The 17,830-nt window shown below is 42.5% G+C and overlaps 1 protein-coding gene across 2 annotated transcripts in view; it reads right to left on the bottom strand.

Annotated features, from left to right (window-relative positions):
• LOC124036475 (semaphorin-4C-like) overlaps window positions 1–17,830 on the bottom strand; it is a 126,676-nt gene that overhangs the window by 47,741 nt on the left and 61,105 nt on the right. For both annotated transcript variants that reach the window (XM_046351116.1, XM_046351117.1), the window contains exon 2: window positions 3,987–4,180. In XM_046351116.1, the coding sequence (XP_046207072.1) occupies window positions 3,987–4,089 (103 nt within the window). In that variant the 5' untranslated portion in view covers window positions 4,090–4,180. The remainder of the gene's footprint in view (window positions 1–3,986; window positions 4,181–17,830) is intronic.

Here is a 17,830-nt window from a genome sequence, read left to right as displayed (position 1 = left end):
ATTTTGGTTGAGATTTACCCGGACATTATTTCCAGACGTACAGCTATAGAATATACATCGCCTCGTGATCAATTTGATCGCTTATTAACGTTTACTAATACCTAAAGTTGCATTACAAAAGTATTTCGAAGTGTTTTGTGAAAGTTTATCGTCGACTTTTTTAATTTTAAAAAATGACGTTACGTTATAAAACACTATTTTTTTCGTTGATCACACAGGCTTCATAGATCGATATCTAGGCTATATATGGACCGATTTCATCGAAAAAAAGACCCAATAGTGATGTTTATGGGACATCTAGGAGTGCCAACAAAGAAGATGGTCAAAGGTAATGAATGTTTTATATTTTATTTGTGCGTTTTGTGTAGCGCCGACTATACTAATTATTTTGTTTACGTCCCCTGCGGGTCTTTTGGGGTGTTACATGCTATCAGATAATAGTTTGTCATGCTTTCGCCGAAAAGCATTTTAAAAATCTGACTTGTTGCCTGGATTCACAACGAGTGTAGCTTTAATTCAGTACCCTGCATGTGTATTTTAATGAACGTTTGAGTTTTAACGAGTGCTATTAGCATTTAGCGTAGCGCATTTGCATTTCCAGATGTCTAGATGGGACGCCTGCGTGTCAGGTAGGAGCAAGAGGTTAACAATTAAAAGAAGATGTTTACATCAAACAGTTTTCACTGACTTCTCTCCCCATAGGAATACATTGCCTGCACCCCTAAATTCAACCTGAAGCCTATGTGGGTTATGAATTCCGTATGAACCTGTCTTCGATGACAATCCATCAGGCCACTATGAGGTCTATCTGTGTTGATTCTAAGCTTCCTGAAGCAACCGGAAGTGATTAAATTCACCCTAAAATTAATTTTGGCAGTATAAATGCCTTTTGGACATGGTTCACTGACTTTTGGGTTTGTAAACCGACTTCCATTGATCGTACATGGCAAATGGACATAACATCCTGATTTGGCACTTTCAAATCTTTCATATTGCATTTGGACATTTCTTATGGCATTTGGCCAACAAAAAAATGGACTTTTGACTTCCTATGAAATCATATTGAAAATGGACAAAACATATGCCCTATGGACAAGTAAAAAAAAAATGATAATCAAATATGACAAAAGTATGTTCATACAGTTCTTATACATATGTAATTGACAAAAAATCAAAAGAATTTAGTAAAATGATCCAGAAAGCACTTTTTTAAGGGGGTGATAAGTTTTTGAAAAAATGTTCAATTTTTCAAAATGTTACTCTTGGGTCTTGACTTGTGTTACATTTGCAATATGAAAAATCACGGTGGAGTGCACTCGCCATCTGTTGGATGTTTGGAGTGTTACACTTGGAATTTGCCATATGGCATTTGCTATCAACTTTGAATGAAACGACGCCGAATTGAGTGGTATTGGACACCGTGTATATGTTTCATATAGTGCCAATGACTTCCCATTCATTTTTGTCCATTTCAGGGGGGTGTTCCCTTACTTAATATAATACATCAATAAAATCAATTTAGCCTCAAATAAATAATGAAACATGTTCAATTTGGTTTAGATAATGCAAATAATGTTGGAGAAGAAAGTCAAAGTGCAATATGTGCCATGTAAAAAAGCTAACGTTTAAGTTCCTTGCTTAGAACATGAGAACATATGAAAGCTGGTGGTTCCTTTTATCATGAGTCTTCAATATTCCCAGGTATGAAGTTTTAGGTTGTAGTTATTATAGTATTTATAGGACTATTTCTCTCTATACCATTTGTATTTCATATACCTTTGACTATTGAATGTTCTTATAGGCACTTTAGTATTGCCAGTGTAACAGTATAGCTTCCGTCCCTCTCCTCGCCCGTACCTGGGCTCGAACCAGGAACACATCGACAACAGCCACCCTCGAAGCATCGTTACCCATCGCTCCACAAAAGCCGCGGCCCTTGCAGGGCAAGGGAAACAACTACTCCAAGTCTCAAAGCGAGTGACGTCAACGATCGAAGCGCTATTAGCGCGCACCCCGCTAATTAGCTAGCCATTTCATATCGGTTACACCAGCCTAATCTCGGGAGTTGATAGGCTTGAAGTCATAAACTGCTCAATGCTTGAAGCATTGCGAAGAGCTGCTGGCAAAACGCACGAAAGTGCTGTTTGAATGAATGCTTACGAGCCTGCTGATGACTACCATCGCTCACTCAGACTGCTCTATCAAATATCAAAACATAGAGTTAATTATAACATAATAACACACAGAAATACGAGCCTTTGGTCATTAATATGGTAGAATCCGGAAACAAAACATTTATACTTTCATTGAAATACGGAACCGTTCCGTATTTTATCTAACGGGTGGCATCCCTAAGTCTAAATATTGCTGTTACATTGTACAACCTTCAATGTTATGCCTTAATTATGTACAATTCTGGCAAATTAATTACGGTCTTTGTTAGGAATAAATGGACTTCACACAGTTCACAACGGGCCAGGTGACCCAAACTGCTGCATATACCCTGAGAAGTGACACAATTTCCCAAATTATAAGAAATTCATGTTCGCAGGCAATATCAACTAAATATGCAGGTTCAAAAATATATACTTGTGTATTGATTTTAAAGAAAGTCATTGATATTTATGGTTAGGTTTGGTGCAACGGCAGTGCTAAATCATCACCCGTTTGGCGAAGTAGGCTGTGATTCAATGAGAAATTAACAGGCACCGCATCGATTATATGAAACACAGGACACGCTAGATAAACTAGTAATATCATCAACCATGTGTAGTTAACCACTTGCTCCTACCTGGCACGCAGGCGTCCCATCTAGAGCTCTGGAAATGCAAATGCCCTACGCTAAATGCTAATAGTATTAGTTAAAACTCAAACGTTCATTAAAATACACATGCAGGGTATTGAATTAAAGCTACACTCGTTGTGAATCCAGGCAACAAGTCAGATTTTTAAAATGCTTTCGGCGAAAGCATGAGAAGCTATTATCTGATAGCATGCAACACCCCAAAAGACCCGCAGGGGACGTAAACAAAATAATTAGCATAGTCGGCGCTACACAAAACGCAGAAATAAAATATAAAACATTCATTACCTTTGACGATCTTCTTTGTTGGTAAATCGGTCCATATATAGCCTACATATTGATCTATGAAGACTGTGTGATCAAGGAAAAAAACTGTGTTTTATAACGCAACGTCATTTTTTTTAAATTAAAAAAGTCGACGATAAACTTTCACAAAACACTTCAAAATATTTTTGTAATGCAACTTTAGGTATTAGTAAACGTTAATAAGCGATCAAATTAATCACGAGACGAAGTGTTTTCTATAGGGGTCCGTCTTGAAATACTGTCCGTGTATTTCTCAACCAAAATATCCGGTCGGAGACCGGAAGAAATGGGCTGTCTCTTGTTCGTTTGACCAAGAAACAAATCCTAGGAAAATGACAAGACTGTTGACATCGTGTGGATGCTTTAGGTACTGCAACCTCAGCCATATTTAATGTCTTTCGCCCATAACAATGGGTTGAAGTGGCAGATGGATATATTTGTCCACTTTCAGTGATCAGATTTTCCTGCACTTACCAATGAAACGCACGTTCTGTTAAAGTCACAGCCATGATTTAACCAGTTTTATAAACGTCTGAGTGTTTTCTATCCACACATACTAATCATATGCATATACTATATTCCTGGCATGAGTAGCAGGGCGCTGAAATGTTGCGCGATTTTTAACAGAATGTTCGAAAAAGTAGAGGGTAGACTGAAGAGGTTAAGAATGTGTTCTTAACTAACTTGCCTAAAGGTGTAAACATTTTTTTATTTTTTATTTTTATCGGCCAAATTGGTGTCCAAAAATACTGATTTCCGATTGTTATGAAAACTTAAAATCGGCCATTCCGATTAATCTGTCGACCTCTACTATGGACCCTGGTTGAAAGCAGTTCACTATAGTGTGAATAGGGTTTCACTTCAGGTAGACACTCACCATGATATCTGACGGTCTTGCGTGGTATTGGGTTCCAGTTGAGACTCAACGACTTCTCCCAACCAATCAGAAGAAGCAACATCAGGACCTTAGCCTCACCCATGGCTCCGATAGAGTCTCAGCGAGGCCGTTGATTCGCTGGTTGATGTTGAGTGACAGTGGAGATAGACAGTGTGGGAACAGCCTCTAGCAGCCTGCCAAAGACAGATAAAAAATCAAGTAAGTTAAAGCGTCATGAACAACAACCACTATGTCTCCCCAGCCGAGCAGCAGGACGACATTCACAAACGGTTTTAAATACCTCTATGGACCGTAAAGAAAATCACACTGAAAAACTATCACCCTCAGGCACTTAAGGAAATCATGAATGTCAAAGATATAATGGAATAAGTGGATATATGGAGACTTAAATAACCTGACCTAGTGAGATATACATGGTGGAGGCTTAATCAAGCTAGTCGTCTTCATTACTTTCTTATGTTATTTTCTTTGGCACCAAAAGTTAAAGTGTTGATAGGGTACAGAATGCGGTCGGACCATCACATAATTGGCATATATATTACTTTTACAGAATTTCCATGTGGGAGAGGATATTGGAAATGTCATCAAAGCCTACAGGATGATAACTTATTTTTAACTAGGACAAAATAATTTATAACAGATTTTTTTCTGACATAACAAACGTACAGCAAATCCCCTTATTGTACGGGACACTTTTAAATATGCCATTAGAGGCCATGCAATTCAGTACTCATCTATAAAACAAAAGCAATTCAGATCAAAAGAGTCCATATTAACAAAGGAAATTGAAGAACTAGCAGTACAGATAGATAGCAATAAAACTGTACCATAGAGGCACAGAATAAGATAGAGGAAAAACAAAAAGAAATGGAGGAACTTATTCAAGAAAGATCCAGTGTAATATATTATAAAAATAATGGGGAAAAATGCAACAAATTATTTTTCAATCTTCAACATAGAAATGCTTTGTAACAAGTTTTATTGAAACTTGTTACAAATGATGGAGTCACTCACGATTCACCAAACAATACTTTGAAAGAGGAAGTAAAGTACTTTAAGAATATGTTTTTGTTTCAGTCTCCTATCACAGTGCAGGTGCATTTATACGGAGACTTGATTACACACAGGTGGATTGTATTTATCATCATTAGTTATTTAGGTCAACATTGGATCATTCAGAGATCCTCACTGAACTTCTGGAGAGAGTTTGCTGCACTGAAAGTAAAGGGGCTGAATAATTTTGCACGCCCAATTTTTCAGTTTTTGATATGTTAAATATTTTTGAAATATCCAATAAATGTCGTTCCACTTCATGATTGTGTCCCACTTGTTGTTGATTCTTCACAAAAAAATACAATTTTATATCTTTATGTTTGAAGCCTGAAATGTGGCAAAAGGTCACAAAGTTCAAGGGGGCCGAATACTTTCGCAAGGCACTGTATAAAGATCCAGTCCATTTTAAAAAATGGAGGCCTCTTACACTTCAGTGTTGTGATGCACAAATTCTAGCTAAATGCTTGGCACATAGAATTTAAAATATTTTGGCAGATAATATTCAACCTAATCAGACAGGTGTTTTTTACATTGACGGTACATTGTAGATAATATAAGACAAGTACTGGAAACAATAGAACACTATGAAATATCGGGGAAACCAGGCCTAGTTTTCATAGCTGACATTGAAAAGGCTTTTGATAAAGTACGACAGGAGTTTATATATAAATTCCTGGATAGTAGATAGTTTTAAACTGTCAAGAGGAGTAAAACAAGGTTGTCCACTATCGGCATATCTATTTATTATGGTCATCGAAATGTTAGCTGTTAAAATTAGATCCAACAATAATATCAAGGGATTAGAAATCCGTGGCTTAAAAACAAAGGTGTAATTCTAAGCTGATGATTCAGGTTTTCTTTTAAAAGCACAATTAGAATCCCTCCACTGCCTCATAGAGAATCTAGATACTTTTGCTAACCTCTCTGAATTAAAGCCAAATGATGATTAAGTGTACTATATTACGTATGTGGATATACTCGGTATACATATCCTGAAAGAAAAAATGATCTCACTCCAATACATTTTAATAGAAAGTTAGCAAAAATAGATACGATCTTGCTACCATGGAAAGGAAAACACATGTCTATTTGTGGAAAAATCACCCTGATTAACTCATCAGTCATATCACAGTTTACCTATTGGCTTATGGTTTTGCCTACACCTAGTGACTTGCTTTCTAAATTTAATGAACAAAACATATTCCATTTTATTTGTAATGGCAAGTCAGACAAAATGAAAAGGGCCTATTTATGTAATGAATATGAATTCATAGGGCAGAAAATATGAAATATTAACGTATTAGACCTCTCACTAAAGGCATCAGTCATAGAAAAGTTATACCTAAATCCAAAATGGTTAGTAAGAATGTCTCACCCTATGTTCAAGAATAGCCTTTTCCCCTTTATTCAGATAACTGCTCACTTTCGTTATTTGAGAATGAAATCATCTCCAAAATATAGTTATTTTTTAAACAAGCCTTAGAAAGTTGGTTGTAATTTCAGTTTAATCCACCTGAAAAACAGAACAAATAAAACAACAAATATTGTGGTAAACCTCAAATATACTAATTGATAAAAAAACATATTTTTCAATATTTAAAAAAAAGTATAATCTTTGTTAATGATATCATAAATAGGACTGGTGAAGTTATGTCACATATGCAGCTAACACAGACTTATGGAAATGTCTGCTCTATCCAAAATTACAACCAACTAATTGCAGCATAACCACAAAAATAGAAGAGGCAATTGGAAGAGGGGAAAGTAAGGAACTTGTCTGTCGGACCTGCTTTAAAGACCAATAATGGTTATAGAAAATTGTGACAAATAAAAATATTTACCAGTTTCATTTAAGGACCAAACAATTGACAGCTGTGCCATAAAAATGGCAAAATCGTTGGGAAGATTTTTTCAATGTACCGATTCCATGACACATGGTTTATGAATTGACGCACAAGACGATGTTGGATTGTAAATTTAAATTTTTTTTATTTTATTATACAAAATTCTTGCAACCAATAGAATGTTATATATATATATATGGGGTAGAGGTTGACCGATTAATCGGAATGGCCGATTAATTAGGGACGATTTCAAGTTTTCCTAACAATCGAAAATCTGTATTTTTGGACACCGATTTGTTTTTACACCTTTATTTAGCCTTTTGCGTGTAGGGGGCAGTATTTTTGTTTTTGGCTAAAAAACGTACCCATTTGAAACTGCCTATTTATCAGCCCCGGAAACTAGAATATGCATATAATTGTCAGATTAGGATAGAAAACACTCTAAAGTTTCCAAAACTGTACAAATATTGTCTGTGAGTATAACAGAACTGATATTGCAGGCGAAAACCTGAGGAAAATCCAATCAGGAAGTGCCTCTTATTTTGAAACCTCTCTGTTCCTATGCATGCCTATCCTCCATTTAAAGGGATATCAACCAGATTCCTTTTTCTATGGCTTCCCTGAGGTGTCAACAGTCTTGAGACATGGTTTCAGGCTTTCATTTAGAAAAATGAACGTGAAAGATAACATTGCGTAAGTGGATAGTTGGGGGCTCTCAGAGTGAGTTTTGCGCTACAGAGTAAAGCGGCCATTGTTTCTCCCGGTGTTACTGAAAAACCTACACACCCGGTTGATATATTATTGAATATAGATTTTAAAAACAACCTGAGGATTGATTATAAAAATGTTTGACATGTTTCTGTGGACATTATGTCATGTTTTGTCTTATATTGTCTTGTCATTATGCTTTCCCTTCTGTTCGTTTCCCCCTGCTGGTCTTATTAGGTTCGTTCCCTTTTTCTATCCCTCTCTCTCCCCCTCCCTCTCTCTCCTCTCTCTATCGTTCCGTTCCTGCTCCCAGCTGTTCCTATTCCCCTAATCAATCTTCTATTATTTTCACACCTGTTCCGTATCTTGCCCTCTGATTAGAGTCCCTATTTCTTCCCTTGTCTTCCGTTTCTGTCCTGTCGGATCCTTGTATATTGTTCGCCGTGCTGTGTCTTGTTTCCCTCAGATGCTGCGTGTGAGCAGGTGTCTGAGTCTGCTACGGTCGGTGCCTTCCCGAGGCAACCTACAGTTTATGGTCGAGTCTCCAGTCTGTCCTCGTCACTACGAGTGGAATTAGTTTTTTATGTTTTGTTTTCTGCTCTGATTTGTCTAGGAGTATTGCCTATTTCCTTTACTGGAATAAAGACTCTGTTTTCGCCAAGTCGCTTTTGGGTCCTCATTCACCTGCATAACAGATTATGGATATTATTTGGAATATACGTCAGCGTTGTCGTGACCACTCTTTCCTGTGGATTTCTGAACATAACGCGACAAACAAACGGAGGTATTTTGGGTAAAAAAAAATCTTTATGGAACAAAAGGAACATTTGATGTGTAACTGGGAGTCTGGTGAGTGAAACATCCGAAGATCATCAAAGGAAAACGATTAATTTGATTGCTTTTCTGATTTTCGTGACCGAGCTACTTAATGCTTAGTGTACATAATGTTATGTTGTGCTTTCGATAAATTTACACAAACGCTTGGATTGCTTTCACTGTAAAGCATAATTTCAAAATCTGAGACGACAGGTGGATTAACAAAAGGCTAAACTGTGTTTTGCAATATAGCACTTGTCATTTTATGAATATGAATCTTTTTTAGTAATATTATTTGACTGTGGCACTATGCTATTCAGCGGTTGCTGACTAAAATAATCCCGCTAACGGGATGGGTAGCATCAAGAAGTTAACAGGCAAGTGAGTTAAGAACATATTCTTATTTTCAATGATGGCCTAGGAACGGTGGGTTAACTGCCTTGTTCAGGGGCAGAACGACAGATTTTACCTTGTCAGCTCGGGATTCAATCTTTCAACCTTACAGTTAACTAGTCCAACGCTCTAACCACCTACCTCTCATTGCACTCCACGAGGAGCGTGCCTGTTACGCGAATGCAGTAAGAAGCCAAGGTAAGTTGCTAGCTAGCGTTAAACTTACCTTGTAAAAAACAATCAATCAATCATTCATAATCACTAGTTAAACAGTTGAAGCTAGGGGGGCGCTATTTCATTATTGGATAAAAAAAACGTGCCCGTTTTAAGCGCAATATTTTGTCACAAAAAGATGCTCGACTATGCATATAATCGCCAGCTTTGGAAAGAAAACACTCTGACGTTTTCAAAACTGCAAAGATATTATCTGTGGGTGCCCCAGAACTAATCTTACAGGTGAAACCAAGATGCAACTTCAAACAGGAAATGAGCAGGATTTTTGAGGCTCTGTTTTCCATTGTCTCCTTATATGGCTGTGAAAGCGCCACGAATTAGCCTGCCCTTTCTATCGTTTCTCCAAGTTGTCTGCAGCATTGTGACGTATTTGTAGGCATATCATTGGAAGATTGGCCATAAGAGACTACATTTACCAGGGGTCCGCCCGGTGTCCTTTGTTGAAATTGTTGCGTAATCTCCAAGCTGCTCGCATTCAACCATGTGATTGAGACAGAGAGGAGACTTCCAGGAATGATATATCATGAAGAGATATGTGAAAAACACCTTGAGGATTGATTCTAAACAACGTTTACCATGTTTCAGTCGATATTATGGAGTTAATGTGGAAGAAAGTTTGGCGTTTGGATGAATGAATTTCTTCCTAACAATGACAGCCAACTTCGCCAAATGTTTTTTTATTTTTTACCTTCATTTAACTAGGCAAGTCAGTTAAGAACAAATTCTTATTTTCAATGACGACCTAGCAACAGTGGGTTAACTGCCTGTTCAGGGGCAGACTGACAGATTTGTACCTTGTCAGCTCTGGGATTTGAACTTGCAACCTTCCGGTTACTAGTCCAACACTCTAACGCTCTAGCACTAGGCTACCCTGCCGCCCCAACAAAAGCACATTTGCGAAAAAAGCACAATCGTTGCACGACTGTACCTAACCATAAACATCAATGCCTTTCTTAAAATTAATACACAGAAGTATATATTTTTAAACCTGCATATTTAGCTAAAAGAAATCCAGGTTAGCAGGCAATATTAACCAGGTGAAATTGTGTCACTTCTCTTGCATTCATTGCACGCAGATTCAGGGTATATGCAACAGTTTGGGCCGCCTGGCATGTTTCGAACTAATTTGCCAGAATTTTACATAATTATGACATAACATTGAAGGTTGTACAATGTAACAACAATATTTAGACTTAGGGATGCCACCCATTAGATAAAATACGTAACAGTTCCATATTTCACTGAAAGAATAAATGTTTTGTTTTCTAAATGATAGTTTCCGGCTTCGACCATATTACTGACCAAAGGCTCGTATTTCTGTGTGTTATTATGTTATAATTAAGTCTATGATTTGATATTTGATAGAGCAGTCTGAGTGAGCGATGGTAGGCAGCAGCAGGCTCGAAAGCATTCATTCAAACAGCACTTTCGTGCGTTTTGCCAGCAGCTCTTCGCAATGCTTCAAGCATTGAGCTGTTTATGACTTCAAGCTTATCAACTCCTGAGATTAGGCTGGTGTAACCAATGCGAAATGGCTAGCTAGTTAGCGGGGTGCGCGTTAATAACGTTTCAAACGTCGCTTGCTCTGAGACTTGGAGTAGTTGTTCCCCTTGCTCTGCAAGGGCCGGGGCTTTTGTGGAGCGATGGGTAACGATGCTTCGAGGGTGGCTGTTGTCGATGTGTTCCTGGTTCGAGCCCAGGTAGGGGCGAGGAGAGGGACAGAAGCTATACTGTTACACTGGCAATACTAAAGTGCCTATAAGAACATCCAATAGTCTAAGGTATATGAAATACAAATGGTATAGAGAGAAATAGTCCTATAAATACTATATTAACTACAACCTCTTACCTTGGAATATTGAAGTCTCATATTAAAAGGAACCACCAGCTTTCATATGTTCTAATGTTCTGAGCAAGGAACTTAAACATTAGCTTTTTTACATGGCACATATTGCACTTTTACTTTCTTCTCCAACACTTTGTTTTTGCATTATTTAAACCAAATTGAACATGTTTCATTATTTATTTGAGGCTAAATGTATTTTTATTGATGTATTGATTTTATTATGGTCCTTCTGTAGCTCAGTTGGTAGAGCATGGCGCTTGTAACGCCAGGGTAGTGGGTTCGATCCCCGGGACCACCCATACGTAGAATGTATGCACACACGACTGTAAGTCGCTTTGGATAAAAGCGTCTGCTAAATGGCATATATTATTATTTATTATTATTATTGATGTTAAGTCAAAATAAGTGTTCACTCAGTATTGTTGTAATTGTCATTATTACAAATAAATAAAAATAACTGATTAATCGGTATCGGCTTTTTTTGGTCCTCCAATAAACGGTATCGGCATTGAAAAATCATAATCGGTCGACCTCTAATATGGGGGGGACACAATCTTCACAGCCCTGTAGATTTTGCTGTGAGGAGGCAGAGTCATTAGATCATTTATTTTGGTCCTGTCCATATGTAGCTTGCTTTTGGTCACAGGTCCAGGAATGGCTGAAGAATTGCAACATTTACCTAGAACTAACGCTGCAAATAGCAATACTGGGTGACTTGAAAAGTCATAGTTAATCGATTATTAATATAATAATTATTTTAGCAAAAATGTTTCTTTAATTTACAATCTGTAGAAACTAGGAGAATAGAAAGGTTTTAGAAATCCAAAATGGATGGTGTTAAGAGATAGATGGAGGGGTTGAATGGAGCTGAAGGGTGGGACTAATAACAATAAGATAACAAATGTTGTTAAGATCGTTGGAAGCATACTCGGATCAACGTGCAGCATGATCTGGGTTCCACATCTTTTATTAGAAATAAGTGAACCTCACAACAAATAATAAAGACTAAACAAAACGTGATGACAATGGAGTGCTACCATGCAACTACACATAACAATATCCCACAAAACACAGGTGGAAAGAAGATCCTTAAATATGACCCCCAATTAGAGACAACGATTACCAGCTGCCTCTAATTGGGAATCATACAAAATCACCAACAAAGACAAACAAAACTAGAACCCCACATAGAAATAATAAACTAGACTAACCCCCAGTCACGCCTTGACCTACTCTACCACAGAAAATAAGGGATCTCTATGGTCAGGACGTGACAGTACCCCCCCCCCCTCAAGTTGCGGACTCCAGCCGCAAAACGGGAGGGTTAGGGGGGGGGGTGTCTAGTGTCGGAGTCTGTAACATGTAAATAGGCTCAGAACTTTTGTGAAATAGCACAGTTACAAATAGAAATCAAACTGGATGGACATCAGAAAGAGAGGAAGGACTAAAAACAAACAAAATATAACTATTGTAAAATAGATTGTCTGTAAAATGTGGATAGTATGTATAAACTGAAGGAAGAAGCCTAAGTGTTATTGTTTATTAGTTTACTCCAATTGGGGGAGGGGTGGTAGGGTTTGTGGGGAATATTAAAGGAAAATAAATCAATCAATCAATAAGAAAAATAAACATCTTATCAGAGTTCTGTCAAGCCAATTCAAAGACAGTTATTACATTGAAGCACCAGGTAGCAAAGTTAATGTGTGTTGGCAGCCCGTCAACCAGACACAGACAAGGAATGTCAAAGCAAGGACAATTCAACACACAATGTAGTGGATGATAATTCTGCTAAATGGTTATGTCACACAACAAACTTGTTTTGTCTTTCACAGTCGATGCTATCAGCAGCCTGTTTTAATAATGGAGGTTAACAATACAAACATTACCACAGACGCAGTTTGAAAACACTCAAAATGCAACAGGAGGACACTATAAAACGTTTCCCACTTTCCCTCTTCTGTGGAATCGTCATTCCACACCTGCTGGTGTCCATCAGAGAGCCAAATCAACACTTTGATGCTGTTTGCTGATTTGAGAAGGTTGACTTCTAAATGTGCATAAAATGTCAAGTTGTGTTTACTCTTGGAGATGGATGAAAAATGTCTGTCTGCGCCGATGCATTTCATTGCTCGATATAAGTCAGCCCCAAATGTTACGTGAATTTGAAATGTCTGCTTTAATGGGCAGACTTTGTGTCCAGTTTGCCATTCAGGAGACGGGGGTGTGAATTTAGATGCAAAGCCTGTACAGCACATTCTGCACCCAATCTGACTTCTATTGATTTCGTTTTTGGGAAAGAAAGAGCAGCCACACAGAGAAAGTCCAAGATGATCTAAATGTGCTTTAAATGACTGGACTTAGTGGAGGGCCGGGATAAAACTATTTGATGACTTACAGCTCACAGTTCTGACTTCAGCTTTTATTGGATCGTTGGAGAGGCCTTTGGCTTAGGGTTGAGTAGAGGAAGAGATGGGGGAGGAAGGAATGGCGAGAGAGAGAGAGAGAGAGGGAGAGGAGGGAAATAGAGAAAGGGAGCCTGTGTGTTTAGAAACATGGAGGGTGTCTGGAACCAGCAGCGAAAGGCTTCACATTATCTCCCAAGCTGCTGAGTGTCCTCAAATCTCAAATGGCATTCTCTCCTCTTTTTTTCACTCTTTCTGCTGAGAGATAAGACATTGACTGAGTGAGCATCCTGGAGGTCGGATTAAGAGGACTAGCCCTGTGTAAACATACTGTAGCTGGGGGAGGTGAGGGTAGAGAGATGGGCGAGGGTGGACTCAGGGTGTCTCTTCTCAAAAGCCTATAGCAGATTCCAACTCAGGGAACTGCTAAGCTTTGCAAAACATGTCTGTCATGACTGTAGCTATTTCCCAGACAGACAGGCAGGCAGGCAGACAGGCAGGCAGACAGGGAGGCAGACAGGGAGGCAGACAGCAGGATTGTGTTGAATTCAGAATTTAATTGAGAATGCCTCAAATTCCAATTCAATTCTTGAATTTGAATTGAACTAGTAAACAGGATACAGAATTGCAATTGGAATTTTAATTAAAGGAAATATAATTGAATTCAGTGAAATGAAATGAAATTCAAATGCCTCTTCTATTCTATATTAGGTGTAGTCTAATCAAATATACATCTTGTACATAAAACATCCAACACGTCATTATATACATGTATATAAAATACTGTTGACACATCTGATTTTCAGGAAAAAAATATTTAAATAAATTATCAAGGAAAACAATACCTGAATGTGAATATTATAGGTTATTATATTTCATTAATCACAAACATTTAGTTAAATATGTGGGAAATACTGCATTTTGTAGAATGCGTTAGTTTAACCCTCAAGTTAACCCTAAAACCTTAAAAAATTAGGCCAAACAAATGAAATGGTTGGTGAAAATATAATTGGCCATTCTAAGCACTAAGGCTAAAAGAGTTAATGAACACTGTTTCCAGAGAAAAGTGATATATTCGTTGGTATCTGGAAGTACTACCAGTGAGATTCAATTAAACTCTCATGTTCTATGACTAAGTGGAACTTATTTGAAATGCACGGAATAAATTATACTTCCAGACAGGCAGGCAGACAGGCAGGCAGGCAGACAGGCAGACAGGCAGGCAGGCAGGCAGACAGGCAGGCAGACAGGCAGGCAGAAAGGCAGGCAGACAGGCAGACAGGCAGGCAGACAGACAGGCAGACAGCAGCAGGCAGGAGGCAGGCAGGCAGGCAGGCAGGCAGGCAGGCAGGCAGGCAGGCAGGCAGACAGGCAGGCAGGCAGGCAGGCCTGGCTGTATCCAATCACCTTTTTTAATGATTGGTGGTGGGGACTTGTTTTCACTGGACTGCCTAATGACGTTCAACAAATTAGAAACGACACGGCAGGCTAATAATATCAGTCAGTGTTCCGACAATCGCTAGCTAATTAGTCTGACGTTGAGAGAGAAAAAAGGCACATGTTCTGACTCTGCTGCTTCAGCCAAGTCACCAAGGGGGAAAACACACCGTGATTTCTTCCAATGGGGATGGATGGATGTTCGGGAAAGGATTAGGATTAGGAAAGAGGGGCGCCTAGGATAGGAAGTGAGCTGAGCGGAATCTCCATTCTTAAGTGTTTTTAATCTCTCTGGTCAACCTCTGTCCTTCTCATACCCTCACTTCCTGTTCACCGCTTCCTCCTTTCTCGCTTCTCATCGCTGATGACGAGGTATCGTGACCTTTGAACCCATGATCTTTCCAGAAGTCACAGATGGCAGAGAGAGGTCACTGACTGTGACGTGCCACTACATTAGAGTAGAGCAGGCCACGCCGGACGGATGTACAAAGAACCACACCTTCCCCATCGTCTCTCCAACCCCAAAACAAATACATCTATACAGCAGCACACTGTCAAAGCGCTTTGTTTCTGCCTTTCTCTCTCTCTCCCTCCCTGCCCTTCTCTCTCCCTCCCTCCCTGCCCTTCTCTCTCCCTCCCTCCCTGCCCTTCTCTCCCCTCCCTCCCTCCCTGCCCTTCTCTCTCCCTCCCTCCCTGCCCTTCTCCCTCCCTCCCTGCCCTTCTCTCTCCCTCCCTCCCTGCCCTTCTCTCTCCCTCCCTCCCTGCCCTTCTCTCTCCCCCCTCCCTGCCCTTCTCTCTCCCTCCCTGCCCTTCTCTCTCCCTCCCTCCCTGCCCTTCTCTCCCCTCCCTCCCTCCCTGCCCTTCTCTCTCCCTCCCTGCCCTTCTCTCCCCCTCCCTGCCCTTCTCTCTCCTCCCTCCCTCCCTCCCTCCCTCCCTCCCTGCCCTTCTCTCCCCCTCCCTCCCTGCCCTACTCCCTCCCTCCCTGCCCTTCTCTCCCCCTCCCTCCCTCCCTCCCTTTTCTCTCTCCCTCCCTGCCCTATTCTCTCCCTCCCTCCCTCCCTGCCCTTCTCTCTCCCTCCCTGCCCTTCTCTCTCCCTCCCTCCCTGCCCTTCTCTCTCCCTCCCTGCCCTTCTCTCCCCCCTCCCTGCCCCTTCTCCTCCCTCTCCCTCCCTCCCTCCCTCCCTCCCTCCCTGCCCTACTCCCTCCCTCCCTGCCCTTCTCTCCCCCTCCCTCCCTCCCTCCCTTTTCTCTCTCCCTCCCTGCCCTATTCTCTCCCTCCCTCCCTCCCTCCCTGCCCTTCTCCCTCCATCCCCTTCTCCCTCCCTCCCTCCCTCCCTCCCTCCCTCCCTCCCTCCCTCCCTCCCTCCCTCCCCTCCCTCTCTCCCTCGCTGCCCTTCCCTCCCTCCCTCTCCCTCCCTCCCTCCCCTTCTCTCTCTCTCCCTCCCTGCCCTTCTCTCCCCCTCCCACCCTCCCTTCCCTCCCTCCCTCCCCCCGCCCTTCTCTCTCCCTCACTCTCTGTCCTACTCTCTCCATCCATCCCTCCCTGCCTTCTTTCTCTCTCACTCTGTCCTACTCTCTCCTCCCTTCCCTTCTCTCCCTTCCCCTCTCCCTCCCTCCCCCTCCCTCCCTGCCATTCTCTCTCCCTCACTCTCTGTCCTACTCTCTCCATCCATCCCTCCCTTCCCTTCTCTCCCTTCCCCCTCCCTCCCTGCCCTTCTCTCTCCCTCCATCCCCTCCCTCCCTCCCTCCCTCCCTCCCTCCCTCCCTGCCCTTCTCTCTCCCTCCCTCCCTCTCTCCCTCCCTCCCTCCCTCCCACCCTCCCTCCCTCCCTCCCTCCCTCCCTCCCTCCCTCCCTCCCTCCTCCCTCCCTCCCTCCCTGCCCTTCTCTCTCCCTCCCTCCCTCTCTCCCTCCCTCCCTCTCTCCCTCCTTGCCCTTCTCCCTCCCTCCCTCCCTCCCTCCCTCCCCTCTCCCTCTCTCCCTCCCTCCCTCCCTCTCTCCCTCTCTCCCTCCCTCCCTCCCTCCCTCCCTCCCTCCCTCCCTCCCTCCCTCCCTCCCTCCCTCCCTCCCTCCCTGCCCTCTCTCTCTCCCTCCCTCCCTCCCTCCCTCCCTCTCTCCCTCCCTCCCTCCCTCTCTCTCCTCTCCCTCCCTCCCTCCCTCCCTCCTCCCTCCCCCCTCTCCCCCTCCCCCCCCTCCCTCCCTCCCTCCCTGCCCTTCTCTCTCCCTCACTCTCTGTCCCTCTCTCCATCCATCCCTCCCTGCCCTCTCTCTCCCTCTCTGCCCTTCTCTCTCCCTCCCCTCTGCCCTTCTCTCTCCCTGCCTCCCTGCCCTTCTCCCTCCCTGCCTCCCTGCCCTTCTTCCTGCCTCCCTGCCCTTCTCCCGCCCTCCCTGCTCTTCTCGCCCTCCCTCCCTCTCTTGTCCTCCGGCCCTCCCCTCCTCCCTCCCTCCCACCCTGCCCTTCTCTCCCTCCCTCCCTCCCTCCCTCCCTCCCTCCCTCCCACCCTGCCCTTCTCTCTCCCTCCCTCCCTCCCTCCCTCCCTCCCTCCCTCCCTCCCTCCCTCCCTCCCTCCCTCCCTCCCTCCCTCCCTCCCTCCCTCCCCTTCTCTCTCCATCCCTCCCTCCCTGCCCTTCTCCCTCCCTCCCTCCCTCCCTCCCTCCCTCCCTCCCTCCCTCCCTCCCTCCCTCCCTCCCTCCCTCCCTCCCTCCCTCCCTCCCTCCCTCCCTCCCTCCCTCCCCTTCTCTCTCCATCCCTCCCTCCCTGCCCTTCTCCCTCCCTCCCTCCCTCCCTCCCTCCCTCCCTCCCTCCCTCCCTCCCTCCCTCCCTCCCTCCCTCCCTCCATGCCCTTCTCTCTCCATCACTCCCTGTCCTACTCTCTCCATCCATCCCTCCCTGCCTTTCTCTCTCTGAGGGAGCAGGATCAAACACCCTCCATGATATGAGCAAAACAGCTTAAGGAAACTTTTATGGAACATTTCCACTCAGTCTCAAAAGAAGTTTAAAGACTGTCTAGGGGTAGCAGAGGTGTATCAACTTGAGCACAAACACACATGGATTCAAGTACACACACACACACACACACACACACACACAC

Source organism: Oncorhynchus gorbuscha, linkage group LG05, assembly GCF_021184085.1.
Source record: "Oncorhynchus gorbuscha isolate QuinsamMale2020 ecotype Even-year linkage group LG05, OgorEven_v1.0, whole genome shotgun sequence".
Classification (NCBI taxonomy): domain Eukaryota; kingdom Metazoa; phylum Chordata; class Actinopteri; order Salmoniformes; family Salmonidae; genus Oncorhynchus; species Oncorhynchus gorbuscha.
The sequence above is the reverse complement of the archived record's forward strand: the minus strand, read 5'-3'. Positions and strand labels throughout refer to the sequence as shown.